General features: G+C 52.4%; 1 protein-coding gene across 2 annotated transcripts in view; it reads right to left on the bottom strand.

Annotated features, from left to right (window-relative positions):
* The window catches only part of PTPRU (protein tyrosine phosphatase receptor type U), a 79,461-nt gene that overhangs the window by 53,239 nt on the left and 6,733 nt on the right, over window positions 1–19,489 (bottom strand). For both annotated transcript variants that reach the window (XM_058553473.1, XM_058553472.1), the window contains exons 2-7: window positions 10,746–10,877; window positions 7,473–7,744; window positions 6,854–6,935; window positions 6,634–6,749; window positions 6,071–6,245; window positions 5,268–5,561 (exon numbers count right to left, since the gene is read on the bottom strand). In XM_058553473.1, coding sequence (XP_058409456.1) covers window positions 5,268–5,561; window positions 6,071–6,245; window positions 6,634–6,749; window positions 6,854–6,935; window positions 7,473–7,744; window positions 10,746–10,877 — 1,071 coding nt within the window. The remainder of the gene's footprint in view (window positions 1–5,267; window positions 5,562–6,070; window positions 6,246–6,633; window positions 6,750–6,853; window positions 6,936–7,472; window positions 7,745–10,745; window positions 10,878–19,489) is intronic.

Raw genomic sequence — 19,489 nt, 5'->3', positions numbered from 1 at the left:
AGCCTCCACCATCTCTCAGCTGGATTGTAGCAGTAGCCTCCTCCCTGATCTCTCCTCTGGTCTCCTTGCCCTCCTAGAGTCTATTCTCCACAAAAGGGCCAAAGTCATCCCTGTAAACATAGTAAGTGATGTCACTCCTGCTCTCCAACTCTGCAAACCCTACAATGGCTCCCCAGCTCACTCAGCGTGAAATGGCTCTGAGTCCCATGTCCCCAGCATGACCTTGACCTCCTCTCCCGCCATCTCCCCCTCAGTCACTGGACCACAGGTACATTGGTCTCCTTGCTGCTTCTCACACATGCCAAGCTCCAGCCTCCAGGCCTTGGAGCTTGATGTTCGCTCTGCCTGGAAGGCTCCTCCCTCCAGCCTCCTGCACGGCCCAGTCCCTCACCTCCTCCAGGTCTCTGCTCAAATGCCACCTTTTCAGGAAAACAGTCCCTTGAGCCTTTTTTTTTTTTTAAGATTTTATTTATTCACCCCTCCCCCCAAAGCCCCAGTAGATAGTGTCATAGCTGAACATCCATCCAGTTGCTGTATGTGGGACGCGGCCTCAGCGTGGCCAGAGAAGCAGCGCGTCGGTGCGCGCCCGGGATCCGAACCCGGGCCGCCAGCAGCAGAGCGCGGGCACTTAACTGCTAAGCCACGGGGCCGGCCCACCCCTTGAGCCTTTTTAAAATAACAATCCTCCTACCCCCAACCCCACACCCCCACCCTGCTTTATTCTTCACAGCACTTATCATTATCTGACAAATGATATATTTGACTTGTTTACTTATTTATCGTCTGTTTCCTACCATCAGAATGTGAGTTCCGTGCAGAGTTCCTACCTGAGGAACTCACATGCTAGTGCCTTTGTCTGTCTTGGTGGCAGCCCTATATCCCTAGCAACTACAATAGTACCTGACACAGAACAGGCACTCAATAAACGTTTGTTGAATGAATCTTCATGCTAACCTTGTATAGTAAAGATTATTATTCCCATTCTATAAAACAAGAGAACTCAAGTTCTGAGAGGTTATGTAACCTGACCCAGATCCCTCAGCTAGAAAGTAATTCCCACTGGAACACTCTGACCCACCACCCAAAGGCCTCCCCAAATGCAGCATTAAACTGGATTTTTGATGGTTCCCAGATCGGCTTTTAAAACACATAAGAATATCGACTGGCAAAAAATAAAAAAATCTTGGGGCCAGCCCCGTGGCATAGCAGTTAAGTGAGCACGCTCTGCTACTGGTGGCCAGGGTTCAGATCCCGGGCGTGCACCGACACACTGCCTGTCAGGCCATGCTGTGGCAGTGTCCCATATAAAGTGGAGGAAGATGGACATGGATGTTAGCCCAGGGCCAGTCTTCCTCAGCAAAAAGAGGAGGATCAGCATGGATGTTAGCTTAGGGCTGATCTTCCTCACAAAAAAATAAAATAAAATAAATTAAATTTAAAAACCTCAACTTAAACCTCATACTTTATCCCAAAATTAACTCAGAATGGATAATGGACTTAGATGTAAAATGTAAAACTGTAACACTTTTAGAAAAACACAGGAAAAAACATCTTCGGGATCTAGGGCTAGGCAAGAAGTTCTTAAACTTGACACCAAAAGCACAATTCATAAAAGGCAATGTTGATAAACTGGCCCTCATCAAAATTAAAAATGGTTGCTCTGTGAAAGCTCAAGTGAAGAGGATGAAAAGACAAGCTAAAAGCTGAGAGAAAATATTTACAAACTATATACCCAGCAAAGGACTAGTATCTAGAATGTGTGAAGAACTCTCAAAATTCAACAGTAAAAAATAAATAATCCAATTAGAAAATGGGCAAAGACATGAACAATTCACCAAAGAGAATATACAGATGGCAAATAGCACATGAAAAAGATGTTCAACATCACCAGGCATTAAAGGAACACAAATTAAGACCAAGATGGGGTATCACTACACACCTCTCAGAATGGCTAAAATAAAAAAATAATGACAACACCAAATGCTGGCAAGGATGCAGAAAACTGGATCACTTGTACATTGCTGGTGAGAATGTAAAACATTACAGCCAGCCACTCCGGCAGTTTTATTAATTATGCAATTACCATACAACCCAAAGTTGTACCCTTGGGTATTTATCCCAGAAAAATGAAAATTTATGTATATGCAAAAACCATAGCCAAAAATTTGAACCAGTCTAGATGTCCTTCAACAGGTGAATAGTTAAACAAACTGTGGTATATCCACACCATGGAATATTACTCAGCAATAAAAAGGAATGAACTGTTGATATACACAACAACTTGGATGAATCACCAGAGAATTATGCTGAGTAAAAAAGCCAATCTCAGTGCCAAGACAATTCAATGGGAAAAGAATAGTCTTTTCAACAAATGGTGCTGGGACACCTGACATCCACATGCAAAAGAATGAGGTTGAACCCCTACCTCACACCATATACAAAAATTAACTCAAAATGTATCAAGGACCTAAATGTAAGAGCTAAAACTATAAAACCCTTAGGAAAAAATGGAGGTAAATCTTCATGACTTTGGATTAGGCAATGATTTCTTAGATAGACATCAAAAGTACAAAGAACAAAAGAAAAAATATATAAATTGGACTTAATCAAAATAAAAAATTTTGGGGGGCCAGCCCTGGTGGCCTAGTGGTTAAGTTCAGCACGCTCCGCTTCAGCTGCCCAGGTTCAGTTCCCAGGTGCAGACCTACACCACTCATCAGTGGCCAGGCTATGGTAGTGCCCCACATACAAAATAGAAGAAGATTGGCCACAGATGTTAGCTCAGGGAGAATCTTTCTTAGCAAAAAAAAATAATAATAATTAAAAATGTTTGTGCTTCAGGGCCGGCCCCGTGGCTTAGCGGTTAAGTGCGTGTGCTCCGTTACTGGTGGCCCGGGTTCGGATCCCGGGCGCACACCGATGCACCACTTCTCTGGCCATGCTGAGGGGGCATCCCACATACAGCAACTAGAAGGATGTGCAACTATGACATACAACGATCTACTGGGGCTTTGGGGAAAAAAAGGAGGAGGATTGGCAATAAATGTTAGCTCAGAGCCAGTATTCCTCAGCAAAAAGAGGAGGATTAGCATGGATGTTAGCTCAGGGCTTATCTTCCTCACCAAAAAAAAAAAAAAAATTGTGCTTCAAAGGACACCATCAAGAAAATTAGAAGACAACACACAGAATGGAAGAAAATATTTGCAAATATATATGATAAAGGTCTAGTATCTAGAATACATAAAGCAATCTTACAACTCAATAATAAAAAGACAACCCAACTTAAAAATGGGCAAAAAATCTAAATAGACATTTCTACAGAGAAGACATACAAGTAGCCAATATGCACATGAAAAACTGCTCAATATCATTAATCATCAGGGAAATGCAAATCAAAACCCCAATGAGATACCACTTCACACCCACTGGGAAGGAGCATTAGAATCAGAAGACAGCTAATAGTGTTGGCGAGAAGGTAGAGAAATTGGAACCCTCATACACTGCTGATGGAAATGTTAAATGGTGCAGCTGCTTTGGAAAACAATCCAGCAGTTCTTCAAAGATTAAACATAGTTATCATATGATACATATGCTATATACCCAGGAGAAATGAAAACATATGTCCACACAAAAACCTGTACATGAATATTCATAGCAATACTGTTCATAAAAGTCAAAAAGTATAAACAACCCAAATGTCCATCAACAGATGAATGGATAAATAAATTGTGGTATGTCAATACAATGGAATATTATTCAGCAATAAAAAGGAATGAAGTATGATAATGCTACAACACGGATAAACCTTGAAAACATTATGCTAAGCGAAAGAAGCCAGTCACAAAAGACTACATATTATACGATTCTATTTATATGAAATATCCACTAAGAGGCAAATCTATAGAGACAGAAGGTAAATCAGTGGTTACCTAGGGTTGGAAGTGTTAGGGATATTGTGGGAGTGAATTGCTAAAGGTAAAAGGTTTCCTTTTGCCGTGACGAAAATGTTCTAAAATCGATTGTAGTGATGGCTGGACAACTCTAGGAATATACTAAAAACCAATGAATTGTACACTCTGAGTGAATTGTATGAGATGTGAATTATATCTCAATAAGGCTGTTACCAAATTAAAAAGTCAATTCCAAAAGGTTATATACCGTATGATTTCTTAATTTATATAACATTTTTGAAATTACAAAATTTTAGAAATGAAGGACAGATTAGAGGTTACCAGGGGTTGGGGGGTGGAGGAAGGGACAGAGGTGATTGTAGATGAAAGAGCCACACGAAGCATCCTTAAGTTGATTGAACTGTTCAGTATCTTGACTGTGGTGGTGAATGCGCAAACCTACACGTGATACACTGTATAGAACTAAATACACACACACACACACACACACACACAGATGAGGACCAGTGAGACTGGGGAAGTCTGAATAAGATCTGTGGATTGTATCAATGTCAATATCTTGATTTTGATATTATACTACGTTTTTGCAAAATGTTACCATTGCAGGAAACAGAGTAAAGTGTATAGGGAATTCTCTCTGTACTTTTTCTGACAACTGCATACGAATCTACAATTATCTCAATAAAAATTCCAAAAAACAACAACAACGCTGAAATCCTAGAGTAAGAAAATTGTTCTGTTCTCAATTTCTCTTCTGATTAAACACCGAGAGTCTCCTCTGGCACAGGTGTGCCACTGCTCCTAACAGCTGCTTCATCCTTTTAAATGAGGAAGAACAGACCTCAAGCTCAAATGCGCAGATCAGAGAATCCAGCTAGAAATTAACAACACATTTTCATTTTACGGTGTTCAGTTGTTTATTTTATCTAGACGATACACTGTAGAACTAAAAAGACAGATTCTGGAGCCAGCCAGTCACGGGTTCTAATCCCAGCTCTGCCACTTACTAGCTGTGTGACTTTGGGCAAGTCACTTACATCTCTGTACCTCAGTCACTTCATCTGTAAAAGAGGTACGACACGAGTGCCTAGATCACAGTGGAGTTGTGATTTTAAATCAGTAAATATGTGTGTGTATGTATACACACACATATGTAAGTGTGGGGCACAAAGTAAAGTGTTAGCTATCATTATCTTTACCATAACAAGAATTGAGGAAAAATCACGACATTTTAGAAAGGTTTAGAAGTACAGATCCAGGCCATACTACCTCTGGGAATGTGCCCCTTCCCCCCTGGGTTGCCCTGAGCCCCTACCCAGCTGTCCAGAGGAGGGAGTAGGGCCGGGAGGCACCCACCTGCGCACTTGGTGCGGCTGACGAGGGGCGGCCCGGGACGGCCGGTGCCGCCGTCACCCGGGCGCGTGAGCAGCACGCTGATCTCGTACTCGGTGTCGGGGTCGAGGTGCCACAGCTTGTAGGTCTGCAGGCTGACGGCGTGCACCTCGGCCCACGGCCCGCGCGCCATGCGGTACTCAATCTCTTTGCGCACGATCGGCCCGTCGCCAATGATGGAGTTGGTGTTGAGCTGGATGATGAGGTAGGTGGGACCCGCGCGCAGCAGCTGTGGGGGTGCGATGGGGGTGGGGGGCTCTGCGAGATGGGGGAGAGGCGGAGCCGACGGACGCTGCTGAGACCCGGGTCCACAACTGCGCATCCCACCACACCCAAATCCCCAAGAGGCCTGCCTGTCCTCCTAGGCCCCTCATGCAACCTCCAAGCCCTCGACGAGACCGCCTCCCCCGCACCCACTAAATCCCCAGGCCCGTAGGGGCGCCTCGCTCCACAGGCCGACCTCGCCCTCACTCCCTTCGGAATCCCCAAGTCCTCGCCTGCAGGAGCTGACCACATACCCGCTCGGGTCAACCCCTGGGCCCACAGCCAGACCCCGCCTCCTCAGGCTCACACCGTGACCCTGTCCCCACGCCCGCCCGCCTCTCAGTCAGACCCCGCCCCCTCGGTCAGACCTCCTCCCGGGAGAGACAAGGCCCCGCCCCCGGTCGGACCCCGCCGGGCCTACCCCTCCACGGGCCAGACTCCGCCCCGGGAGACCCCGCCCCTCGGAGGGTGAGACCCCGCCCCTCCCAGGGCCGCGCGCTCACCCTTGACGATGAGCTCTGCGAAGTTGGAGACGCCCGCGCCGCGCGGGGCCTGGGACACGCAGCGGTACAGGTCCTGCTCCGCGCGGCCCACGGCGGCCAGCGGAAAGGTGGCCAGGAAGCGCCGGTGGCTGATGTGCCGCACGCCGGCCGCGGGCACCAGCGCCCCGCTCTGCCGCTGCTCGAGGAGAGGGGCGATAGGGTCAGGGGCGCCGGGGAAGGAGGGTCCCAATCTCGCCCTGACCCGGGCGAGGGGAGTGGAAAATATGCTGGCCTCATTTAGCCCTCCCTGCCACACTGGGGGCATATGGGATGCCTGGAATCAGAAGCTGATTAAGGGAACGGGGTCGCTCGGCCTTTGAGGAAGAGTGTGGTTGGGGGATCTGGAGCCGCACACTGTCTTGGGAGGATGGGGGCACCCAAGAGGGCAGAGTAGAGCATAGGGGAGAGCCACGACGTTTGTGTATGGGTGCTGGAGGATGAAGGAAGGACTCAGCACCCCGCAAGGAAGCCAGGGCCCAGAAGGGGTCCCCCGCCTTGGCCAAGGTCCCTGCCCCTCCCCTTACCTGCAGGAGGAAGCGCTCCGCCTCGGCCGCTCTGCCCGCCGCCATGCACTGGAAGGAAGCGTTCTGGCCCGCGTTGACCTCCACGTCGCCCAAGCGGGAGAAGTGGGGGGCCTTTGCTGCGAGAATAGAGCTGCGGCATGAGCCGGGCCTGCGCCCCCTGCAGGCAGGATCCGCGGCTGCCCGCACCCCTCACCCTGCGCCCCAGTGGGCTGGGACTCACCGCAGGGGTAGCTGAAAAGCAGGATGTCATCGAGGCCCATGTAGCCCCTGCGGTCTGGGGAGATGAGGGCCTCAAACAGCACCTGGGGGAGGCGGGAGGGTCCCTGTCATACTGATATCCCACCAGCCCTGCCTGGGAGGTGCCCAGAGAACCCCCTTTCAACTCTGCTCCAGCCCCATCCTCCTCAACCAGCAGAAGTCAGCACAGCTCACAATGACCCTCCCTACCAAGCCAACTAGCTGTGGGAGAGGGTGTCAGCACCCAGAACTAACAAGGTCAAGGCCAGAGGCACCATCCCAGTCCTGGACAGTTAGCTTCAAGCAGCAAAACTCTTTCCCAGCCAGAGAAGGTTTCCAGGTCAGCACTGTTCCAACTCACCCTTGATCCCAGCCACAGACTATTCTATTAACAACGACCTCTGATCCTGAACCCAGACTAAATGGTCACTGAACAACCCAATGCTGACCACAGACGGACACCTGACCTTGACCGCAGAGTGATTCCTGATGCTGAACACAGACTAATTCCAACCTCAGCCACTCACTTACTCTGACCCCAAGCTGACACCCCTCTACCCCCACCCCCAGCACAGGCTGACCACAGACTGAACCCAGCCCACCTGATATTCATTGGGCCAGAAGGTGCTGACAGCCAGCTCAGCCTGGTGCCACTGGCGGCCATGGGATCCAGTCATATTCCAGACGGCGCTGCCCAAGGGACCCCCATTGACGCGCACGTAGATGCCCAAGGTGCCCGGACTGTGCCCATCCCGGCTGTACAGGAAGTAGCTGAACTGCACACAGTGGGTGTCATTCTCACTCAGGCTCTGGAAGATGACATGAGCCCTCTGGCCTGGGGCATGCTGGGAAGCATTGACCATCAAGTAGGAGCCTGGAAAGAGAGGAGGAAGAGGCAGGATTTGAGGAGGGCTTGGGAGAGGACCAGGGCCAGGTGGGCACAGAGGAGGGGCAGGAACTAAGGACTCTGGGCATTTGGATCCACCTAGAGTCAAGGGTTCTGAGTTCTGGTCCCAGCTCTGACTCACTGGGTAAGTCCTATCACTTCCCTGCCTCTGTTTCCCAGAGGAGAGAGCTGGAGCAGCGAAAAGACACACAAATCTGACTTTGTCAGAACCCTTTATGGCTACTCACCACCTACAATCACAGTCCAAGCCCATGCTGATCCAAGCTTTCCCCACGTTCTGAGCTGTCCTTAGAGGCAGGAACTAGGTCATTCATCTCAAGAGTCAAGAGTCTGGCACGTGACAGGCCCTCAAAGGCCACCTCTCCTGAAGCCCTCCCTCCCTGTCCCTCTGTGGGCTTCTCTCCTGGCCCTTGGATCATTAATAAGTGTGTCTGTCTCACCACTAGCCTGTGATGCCTCGGGGCTCCACTGTGTCCCCAGCACTGGTCTGAACCCCAGCTGAATGCATGGGTAGAACAGAAATTGAATGAAAAGACTCTCACTTCCCTTCCAGCCCCACCCCCTGAGTCTAAATTCCTGGGATACAATTCTCTTGATTTCCAACCTGGAGGAAGGCAGCCCTGCCCCTTCCCCAGAGATCCATGCTGTGTGCTGGTGGGGGGTAGGGGGTAGGAGTGGGCTGGACTCCTTAGGACCTGGCTTGGGGGACTATGGCTTCCCCTCTGTGGGGAGAAGGCCCCAGCAGCTGCCACGGGGTGCCTGCAGCCACCCGCACTGCCTCCTCCCGGGCTTGGCTGCCAGCCAACACAAGCTGATTCAGATCCCAAACCCCGAGGTTCCCTGCTCTGGGAGGGCTCCCCAGGGACTCCGCTGGAGGGGCTCTCATTCATCTCTGTGAGCCAGAAGCCTGTGAAGGCGGCTCCTGGATCAGTCCTGGTGGGGTAGTAAACAAAACTCCAGGTCCCCAACCCCACCCAGGAAGGGACAAGTCCCAGCCCCCAACAGTCTCTCTCAGCCTCCTCCCTCCTCCTCTCTCCTCTCTCTGTGAGCAGCTGTGTGTCTTTCTCCCCCTTTCAATCTGACACTGTTCTTGCCTCTTCCTCCTGCTCCCTCTGCCTTTCTCTCATCTCTTTTCCCCTAGTTTTTTCTCACTCTGCTTCCCTCCCCATCTCTTTCATTTACTGCCTTCGTCCCCGTGGCTCTTCCTTCTCCTCCCTCCTGCTCTCTGTCTCTGAGTGTGAATCTCCCTCCTTCCTTCTCTCTCCACCCCCAACCCCCTTCCCTAGAATGTGAGCATCAAGAGAACAGAGACGGGGTCTTCTCGCTGACACTGCAGCCCCAGGATCCAGCACAAGGCCCACACTAAATGCTAAATTTCTCTCTCTCCTTTCTCACCGGGTATGTCTCTCCTTGTGAGTGAGAGAGAGGGAGAGAGAGAGAGGGAGGGAGGGAGGCAGAGCTCACGCAGGGTGGTCAGAACTGTAAGAATTTCAATCTGCCACCTTGTACCTGAATGCCAACCATGTACCAGGCTGACGCTGGGCCCTGGGGATATGGAGATGGCCCACACAGGGTCCCTGCCGTGGTGGGCACCTTGACAGATCATTGTCACACAGGTCAGACTTTGACATCTGCTAGTACAGAAGTCTACAAGGAGCTGAGAGCCCTGCGAAGGCAGAGATGAATGCCCCCCGGAGGGCACAGTGTGAGCAAACACACAGAAGAAGGAGGCAGGGAGGCCTCCAGGAGGAAAGGCGAGGGGTAGGAGATGAGGCTGCAGAGGCCACCTGTGCCAGGTCATGGAGGGCCTCTCTCCTGTTGGTTTCCAGTCCTGGCCCCACCACTGAGACCCTTTGCTGCCCCTCCCTGCACCCTCGACAGCAGGTGCTATCTCAGCCATGCTGTGAGCTGAGCAGCAAAGGCCCTGGCCCACCACTGTGACGGGGTGAAGGGAGGGGGTCCGTAGGCTGTCCAATTCTGGGGTTCCCTCAGCAAGCCCATGTGGTTCTCACTCTGTGCTATGTCCTCCAACCCAGCCTTTAGCAGTAATAAAGTTGATAATTTGGCCTCCATCTGTCTTATCCTTTTCTTAATTTCCAGTTGATTCTGCACCCAGTGAAGAGGGATGCTAGTGTTTGGGGCCCCTCAAATGCCTCCAACAATAGCAACTAAACATTAATTGAACCCCTACATGCCATCCCTGTGTTATGCACCTTATATACATTATTATCTAATAACCCTATGAAATGGATTATTGTTGTCTCCATTTTAAGAAAATGGAAGCTCAGAGAAGTGAAGTGACTTGCCCAAGGTCACCCAGCTGGTAAAGTGATGAAGCCAGGATTTGAACCCCAGTCTTCCTGATTCTGGAACCAGTGCTCTAGGGTCCATCAACAGAGTAGGAGGTCAGTACTAGAATCCACGTAATTAGTCTCCTGACTCCCAGTCCAGTGCTCATGATGCCAAAAGTGCCCCCTCCTGAAATAGGGGCAGAGCAAGGTAGAAGTTTGGAAGGACCTGGGACTTCCAAGAAGAAGGGGGCAGAGGAAGGAAGGTTTTACACACATCCAGCCCCCAATGTTACTGCCCTGTCGCATCTTCAAGTACTAAGGAGACCAGGATTCAGGGAGAAGAGAGCCTCCCAGAAGGTGGAGGATTCAGGAAGACCTGGCAGGAGTAGCGCGGATTCTGAGCTAAGCTGCAAGAGGAGTAATGGGAAGTGGACTTGAATTTACAGCTGTAAGGGCCTTTGATTACCTGAACCCGCACCCATTTCACAGGTAAAACTACCTGCTACACACAATTGGACAGTGTCCAGAGAGCTTCATGTTCATAATATCCTATACATCATTACAGATGCAAAAGCAGATGAGACCCAGAAAGGTTAAGTAATGTACCCAAGGTCACACAGCAGGTGAATAGAAATGGAAGGAGACAAAGGGGGAATGGCGATTGAAAGTAGGCTCACCATGGGGCAGGTCTGCAGGAGCCCGGGTACCAGGGTGGATCCGCACTTGCTCCCACTGGAAGTCGTCGTACTGGGCCTGGCTGTATTCACAAGGCACTGCTGGGTCACTTGCCTCCTCGAAGGTGCAGCCGGCTGTGAGGGCAGAACATGGTTAGCCACCCAGGCCCACCCTCCACCCCTCCCTCTCCTCAGGCCCTCCCCCTACTGCTCCCTCCAACAAAACTCTCCCTCCTCCACCCTCTCCCTCTACCAAGGCCCTCCCTCACTGACCCTTCCCAATACCAAGACCTCCCCCTACGGCCCACTCCCTCAGTGCTCCCCAGGACCCCCCATTGCTCAACCACCCATCAAAGACCCTCCTCAATAAAAACTAGTTATCATTAGAGCCTCATGACAACTCGTGCGATGAGGACTAGAATTATCCCCATTTCACAGATGAGGAAACTGAGGCCTAAAGAGGCTGCGTGACTTCCTTAAGGTCTCGCAGCCAGTTAGTGATGGATGTGGGATGTGAACGGAGATCTGACTGCTAGTGACTGTTCCATCACCTGCCCCTCCCTCTTCCCATAGTGGGCCCCAGGACTAGCAGGGTCATGAATGCCCTAAGCCACCCCTGACAGTATCTCCTTAAAAATAACAACAACGGCCACCGATCCCCGCAGGCCTACAAGCCCGGCACAGGGCTAACCGCTCGAGGTGCAGGTCTCATTCAGGCCTCACGTTCTGAGGCAGGTACTACTATTATTCCCACTTGACAGAAGGGCTAGGGGATGCAGCCATGGCCCAGTCACCCAGCTTAGGTCTCTGCCTGCAGGAACATGACATGCAGAAGCACAGTGGAATGGACACATGTATGACCAGAGGGAGCAAATTCCCATGATTTGGAACCAATATTTACAGTTTAAATGAGAAGGAGGGGCCGGCCCGGTGGCACAAGCAGTTAAGTGCGCACGCTGTGCTGCGGCCCGGGGTTCACCGGTTCAGATCTGGGGTGCACACCGACGCACCGCTTGTCAAGCCATGCTGTGGCAGTGTCCCATATAAAGTGGAGGAAGATGGGCACAGATGTTAGCCCAGGGCCAGTCTTCCTCAGCAAAAAAAAAGGGAGGATTGGCATCAGATGTTAGCTCAGGGCCGATCTTCCTCACAAAAAAAAAAAGAGAGAGAGAAGGGGAGGGCGGAAGAAGGGACTGAAAGGGATGGCAGCCCTCCGGTTGGTAATGAGGTCCACAGATCTTGGCTAGTACATCAGAGCCCTGAGCTGGGCAGCTAATACACCTGAGATCACCGGTGGCTCAGAAGGTCACTGCCAGCTGGTCCCTGCACTCACTCCAGAGCCTTAATGTCTGGAGCCCCATCAGGGGGCGTCTAAGGCATCTGAGACCCCAGAAAATGCCTGGGCAAGTGGCAAGGAAGCAGGTGCAAACCATGCCAGGCCCTATCCTCGGTGCCTGCCGCCCACTGGTGCTTCTCCCCATTTGACAAATGAGGGGACTGAGGCTCCGAGGGGTGAAGGGACTCGTCCACAGTATACAGTGGTAGATAAGGGAGTGGGCTTTGGACATCAGGCAGACTTGGGATTGAATCTTGACTCGGCAATTTGCCAAGCCTTGTGACCGTGGGCAAGTCAATTCCCCTTTCTGAGCCTCAGTTTCCCTATCCACAGAAAGATTCAATGCAGGGGTCCACTTGGCACAATACCTTGCACAGGCAAGCACTCAGGAACTAGCAGTTCTTCCCAGGTGCCACCTGAGCCAACATAAGTAACAGAAACAGGATTTGAACCCATGTCCATCAGAGGCCAACGCCCATGCTTCCCACCAGAAAAGCCTTCACTATGAGAAGGAGCAAACCTGAGCTTCCCAGTCTCGAGAAGAGGAAGGAAGAGAAACAGACAGTAATGGCAGTCAGTGCCACGTGCGGGGCTGGTGCTCGGCATTTGCACACGCAGCCAGTGACTTCACTTTTAGGAGGCTGTGTTGTTTCATCTATGGCAGGGACTTCCCTAGGTTGGTATGTGAATCACGTGAAGTAGCAAATGGAAACACACCCAGCACAGCCCGGGACAAATGGGCTCGCCATTGTTGCAGGGTCTCCCTTTCCTCTTCTTGGACCCCATCAGAGTGTAAGACGATAAGATGTGGGCATGAGGCTGGCACCAAGTGGATAGGACAAAATAACAGAAGCCTCTCTCCAGAGCTAGGCCGGACCTTGGCTGAGCTCTTTGCCTCTTTGTGTGAAAAGCCCTGGTCAGCATCATGCCCTGTGGCCTGTAGGAGGTAGGTTTTAACACCATCTGTGCTGGGAAGGCCTCAGTTCTCCCTCTAGAAAATGACCCACAGCACAGCAGAGAGAGATGACATGGCCAATAGGGATCGTTAGGGAGGGCTTCCTGGAGGAGGGGACAGCTGACTTCATTCAGCCTGAGTTGAGTCTGCTGCTGAGAGTCTTAGCTAAGGCCTCCCTGAGGCACAGGGATCGCCAGAAAGGGAAGCCCAGGACCTAGAGCGCTGGCTGGGGCTTGGGCCCTTCCTGTTCCTTTACAACTAACAAGGCAGCTGCCCCAGATGTCTCACCTACGGCCCTGGGGTGAGCCTAGGAGTGCTAGCTCCTTGGCTTCCTCCTGTCCATCCTAAGCCAGGCCACATGACCTGCCAGGACTCCCAAACTGACTGACCTGGTCAGAGGGACCCCCAGACCATCTGACCTTAGCCAGTGTAACCCCCCGATTGACTGACTTCAGTCATATGATCCCCAGACTGACTGACCCAGGTCAGTGACCTCTAGACAGACCGACCTCAGCCAGTGCAGCCCCTAGTTGATTGTCCCTGGCCAGAGTGGCCCCAGTGTCATCCAGATGACTGCCAGACCATCTGACTTCAGCCAGAATAACCACCAGATAAAGTGACCCCAGACCAGCTGACCCTGGCCAGAGTGACCCCTGACGTCTGCCAAATGACTTCTACCACTGGTCTCAGCCAGGCTGATCTTCCCCATCTAGAGTGACCCCTTAGGCAGACAACTCCCTCTCCCTGGTCCATGTCCATCCCCAGCCCTGTGTCTCTGGGCCACGTCCAATTCCGGCCACAGCCCTTAGAGGCCAGGCTCCCCAAGGAGAGCCCCACCCCGACCTCCTCTCCAATCCACGCTGGGATGGGAACAATCAGCCCTCCCAGGCCCTGGGAAAAGCCCCATCCCCTCCAGTCTGGATGGCTCAGGAGCCAGGAGCCCCAAAGCCAGGTCCCAGCTCCTGCTAGAGACCCACCTCTCGCTGGAGGCCACCAGCCCAGGGGGAAAAACTAGATCAGACTTTGGCTTCAGAGCAAGAATGGTAGCAGGGAATCCCTCTCAACTCCATCAACGCAGACATGGGGGCAGACATACACAAGCATGTCAACACCAACACGAGGGGGCTGCCACTCACCTCCATGACTACCTGTGCCGTGACCTCTCAGAGTAAATCAGAAGGTAGGAACCACTATTATTCCTATTTTACAGATGGAGACTGAGACACAGAGAGATGAGGTGGCTTGCCCAAGGCCTCACCGTAAGTCCCAGAAGCTGGGATTTAAGTCTCCCGTCTTTATTCAAGGAGACTAGGCACAAACCAAATAAGGCCCTGGTATTTCGCTGGCCATGTGTGCTAACTCAGCTCCATTCACGGGACATTTGTTCACTGACAGTACAAATCAGGTCCCCGTTGGCACTACTAGAGGACAGGATGGTTAAGACTCTGCCCTGCCCTCAGGGACCTCCCAGTCTGAGCAGGGGTGAGGGAATGAGACAAGGCAGAGAAGGGTCAAGGCCACAAGGGAGCCAGGGGAGGAGGGTGGGTGCAGAGGAAAGGCTTCCTGGAGTTGGGTGCGTCTGAGCAGAGCCTGGAAGGGTGGGGATCATTCTGGCCAGTAGAGATAGGGGAAGGGCATTAGAGGCAAAGGGCCCAGCAACAGCTAAGGAAGGCGGTGAGTAAACACAGTTCGTCCAGGACACAGAGAGGAGCGCAGACTGGCTGAAGCAATGAGAGATGAGACCAGAGGGAGGGTCCATCAGGGAGGCCTTAAGTGCCAAGGTGAGACGTTTGGCCTCATTTTGAATTAAGAAGCCACAGTAGTTGTTTGAGCAGGGGAGTGCCTGGATTCAGATGAAACAAGTGACACATCCTATAAGCCATCCAAAGGAAAGGTGGCTTCTCCAGAGGGCACTAGAGGATCAGGAGTGGCACAAGCCACCAAGAAGTTCAGAGTCAGATGCCAGGAACTGGTGAGGAAACGGGCCTCAAGTCTCCATCCCAGATGCAAACAGCACACACTCCAATCACACCCAGAGAGACGCAGAACACAGCCCCACACTCAGATGTTCACACACATACTCACTCCCTTCCTCCAGCCTAGTCCAAGCCTTGGGGACACAGTTTCAGCTGGGCTGGGGACAGGAAAAAACCAGGCCCCTCTCTGGGTACCCCATCTCTGCTGGGGCCTCCCTGAGAGGGTGGGCTGAATCAACCCAGGACCCCCACGAGCTCCCCCAGCCTCAGCTCAGACTGGCCCAGCTACATTCCTCAGCTAATCTCCACAATCTGGCAGGCGGGTTGCCTGAGCAACCGTCAGCCACAATTTGGGAAGGCAAGAGGATGGTTTCTCCACATCCGGCTGGGCTCTGGATGGGGTGATGTAAGGGGCAAAGCAACCCCTGTGGGAGGAGCCAGAGCGTGGGAGGGGGTCTGCCTGGTGCGAGCCTGGTGTGAGGGTCTGCACCTCTGTGTGTGTGTGTGTGCTTCCATATGCTGACGTGTGTGTGTGCGCGCACGCGTGTGTGTGTGTACACGGCTGTGAGAGTGACAGCCTGGTCCTGACTTGTGAGTACTCAATCGGGAGGCAGGAGACCTGGATCTAATTCCTGCTGAGACTCTAACTCCCTGTGTGACCTTGGGCGGGTGATTTGCCCTCTCTGAACCCCTGCTTCCTCACCTATGAAATGAGAAGGGGGACCCAGGTGACCTCTAAGGCCGCTCCAGAATTCAGAATTCTGATTCCATTTGTGTGAGCACGCATGTGAGCAAGAATAATTTGAGGGAAGAGAGAGATCCTATGAGGCGAGGTATGTGAGGGTGAGCCTGGGTGTCTTGAAGCGTGGGTTCTCCAGGCAGTGTGCTGTGAAGTTGGGGGTGTACAGATGTACATTTACATACAGAGGTACATGCGCATATTCAGTGATAAGCATTTGCCTCAAGGGGAGGTGCGTGTATGTGGTGGGGTAGAGGGGAGTTGTGCGTGTGTGCGCACGTGCACGTGTGTGTGGGAGCACCACAAGCATATGAGCACCAGACTTTCCTCCCGACCAGACAAGGACTGGTGCTCTGCGCCAACCAAACCTGCCAGCCTCCCCCAGTGTTTTCCGAAGACCCTAGGTAAACAGAGTCTGTTTGCCATGAGATTTTTCTTCCCTTTGGTTTGTCAGTAGAACATCCAGTTCCCAAGGGTGGCCCCAGGAGAAATAAAACTTCTCCCAACAGATTACAAATTTAGGGGCTGGGATCACACCCAATCCCAGGCACAGCCCCAACCCTGGCCTGGGGAACCCAAACACAACCTCAATGACAATGCAGGTCTATTTCATCATCCAAAGCCACACCCTATCGAGGTAGCCCAGCCGCACCCTGGAACCAACACTGGCCTCAGCCCTGGACGTTCCTGCCCAACCCAGCCCTATCCCACGTTCACCCCAATTACAGCCCCATCTCAGGCCCGTCTAACCCCCACCTCCTCCCTTCCTGAGGTCAGGGACTGTCTCTTATGCCTTCAAGCCCCATCCCCAAGCTAGACTTATTGACACCCTGATCCCAGCTAGTCTGACCCCAACCAACCCCACTCAGGACCACGACTCCAGCCCAGAGTCCTGGCCCAGCCCACCCCCCTGCTCTCCTGGCCCAGATCAACACACCTGGACCTTGGCCAGGGCTCCCTGGAGCTGTCGTCCAGAACCCTGAATAATTGATAAGCAATTAATTAAGGGCAGGGCTGGCAGCTATATGCCCACCTTCAAATCACCAAGGGTTTAGCACACTGCAACCAGGAGGATCAGCCAGGGCCAGGCCACAGGGAGGGAAAGTTGAGCTAGTCCCCCTACAGGGACCAGCACAGAGCCCAAGGATGCCTACATCCTCCATCTCCACTGAGGACAGAAGGAAGCCAACCACAGCAGGGGAAACTTAGGCCAGACCCTCTCCTCATCCCCCTGATCTGTATGCAAACCTCACCTGCAGTTGGTGGTAGGGCTGCCGTATGGCATTATACGAGGAAGGCACGGTGGCCAGATTAACTCGATAGGTGTACGGAAGAATGCCAAGGAGGTAAGTTCAAGCCTTCCTAGTTCTCTTCCCTTCCCAGATGCTAGCACAGGACCAGGCACACAGTTGGCGCTCCATGAATTCTCACTGAAGGATGTGTCCAGAGGAGGCATGCACAACAGAACAGAGATACAGGGAAGAGAAGGATGGGGTGTGGGGCAGAAGGAACTGCTGGCTGTGGAGACCCAGTCCAGTATGCAAGCTCAACAGAGTCCCAAGGAGCAGAGTAGGTGACAACTCCAGGGCAGGGGTAGAAAGTGGCACAAAAGGAAGTGCAGTGAAGATGCTGCGTGGAAGCGTGAATTCAAGGCAAGGGCTCTGGGTGTGAAATCCAGTAGAGTGCACACAACCCAACAGTGAGCAGGTACAGTGCAGGGCAGAGGCCCAGGGCGGTAATCCTGTGCAGTGCGCAGATGCAATGCTGGGTCCTGTGCAAAGGCACTGCCCACAAAAACCCAAGCCAGTCCTGAAGCCCAACAAAGTGGCCCCAAGCTGCAGTGGAGAGATAAACTCCCTGGGCAGTGTGCAACAGGGGCAGAAGTGCAGGCAGTGAGGATGCTTGATGCAAAGATGTTGCTCAACTGGGGCTGCCAACGGAAACCTGGGAAAGGGTACCAGCCAACGCCTCAGTGGTAATACCAAGAAAGGCCAAGATACCACAGGGGGCAGCGTTACAGCGGCAGTGGTGCAGCGTGCACGGCCGGGCCAGCAGAAGGCACAAATCCTGTGCAGTGCAGCCAAGCAGTGGAACAGAAGGGCTATGTGAGGCAAAGGTGCACTGTGTCGGTGCAGAGCAACGGTGGAATGCAGAAGGACTCTGCCAGAAACTCAAGAAAGTCCACATACCCCATGCAGTGCACAAGTGCCCTGCAATCATGCAGTGCAGTACAGAGACGCCATGTGATGCAAAGATGCAGTGTTGTATCATGCCATCTGTTGGCACAGTGCAGTGGTGCATTGCTAGGAGCTATGCCCAAATCCCAGGAGAGTCCACAAACCCAATGCAACAGTGACGCCCAACAGAGTAATGCAGCATAGAAGAGAGCTGCAATGACACGAAAGGCAGTACAACCACAGGATGGAGGTACACTACAACGGGACAATGCAGAGGTGGAGCGCACAGACACCAAGAGAGTTCACAAGGCCAATGCAATGCAGAATCCCAGCACAGGCATGCAGTGTGGGGCTGAGAAGCAGTGCAGTGCAGGGATGCAATGCAGGGGCCCAGTCCTGAGGTGCTGGTCCAGGAACCCCAGATAGCGCACCCCCAGAGCAGTCCAGAGCCGTAATGCAGCACCATTATTCGTGTAAGACAAAGATGTGGCACACTGCAAAAGTGTTGTGAGGAGGGTTGCACGCACCTCCCTGTGAAGCACTGGAGAGCAGGGGAGCCCAAACCCCTGGGAAACCCTGTACCTGCAGCTCTGCCGGACTGGGCTGGCTATCCCATGTGGCGGAGGCTGAGGCCTCATCATCTGCCCTGTGGGCTTCACCCCACCTCATCTCCTGGCACCAAAATCTTCCACCCCAATGACTCTCCAAGGGCACAGGATAAAGCCAACGCCGCCCATGGGACAGGCAGCCAGAACTGAGCACATTGTCCAGGTATTTATATCCGAGCAGGGCTCCAGCACGTTGGCAGGCAAACAATGAATTCAGATCCTGCTGAAAAGCTTTTGGACAATTAAAGCACATCCCCTGGCCCCCAGCCAAGGGCAGGGTAGTGCGGGGCAGGACAGAGGAGAGACAGAGAGGGAGACCTACTGGATTAAGCCCTGATACAGGGAGGGCAAAAAATAGGATGAACAGGGAGAGGATGTGAAAGGAGAGCCAGACCCAACCAACCTGGCTGGTTACTCCAGCGCCCCCTGCCACCATCACCCCTCCCAGGTCTGGATTTCATCAGGATCCAAGAACAAACTTTTCCGAGCACACAGGATGCAACACATATACACATGCACTTAATAATAGTTAACACCTACACAGTGCTTACTATGTGCCAGGACCTGTTCTAAACTATATACATATGTATATAAAATATATCCTCACGGCAACCCCACACAGCGTGTTCTATTATTATCCCCATCTCACAGATGAGAACACTAAAGGCCCAGAGAGGTCAAGTAACTTGCCTAACAGTTACGTGGCCAGTAGTGGGGGAGCCAGGATTAGAACCCCGATGGCCTGGCTCCTGAGCCCATGCTCTCAACCACCACACTCAAGGTCAAACACATGATTACACACATGCACAACCACAAGGGTGCACACATACACACATGCACACAACCTGAACAACGTATTTCCCACTTTCTTAGCTGAGACACACCTATCCTTTCCAGATAGATAGGTTTCTGACACCTCCCAGTTGTCACCCCTTATCCCTCAGCTGTCCCACATC

The sequence above is a fragment of the Diceros bicornis genome, chromosome 13, assembly GCF_020826845.1.
Source record: "Diceros bicornis minor isolate mBicDic1 chromosome 13, mDicBic1.mat.cur, whole genome shotgun sequence".
Lineage (NCBI taxonomy): Eukaryota > Metazoa > Chordata > Mammalia > Perissodactyla > Rhinocerotidae > Diceros > Diceros bicornis.
Note: the sequence above shows the minus strand (reverse complement) of the source record. Positions and strands in the feature narration are given on the sequence as shown.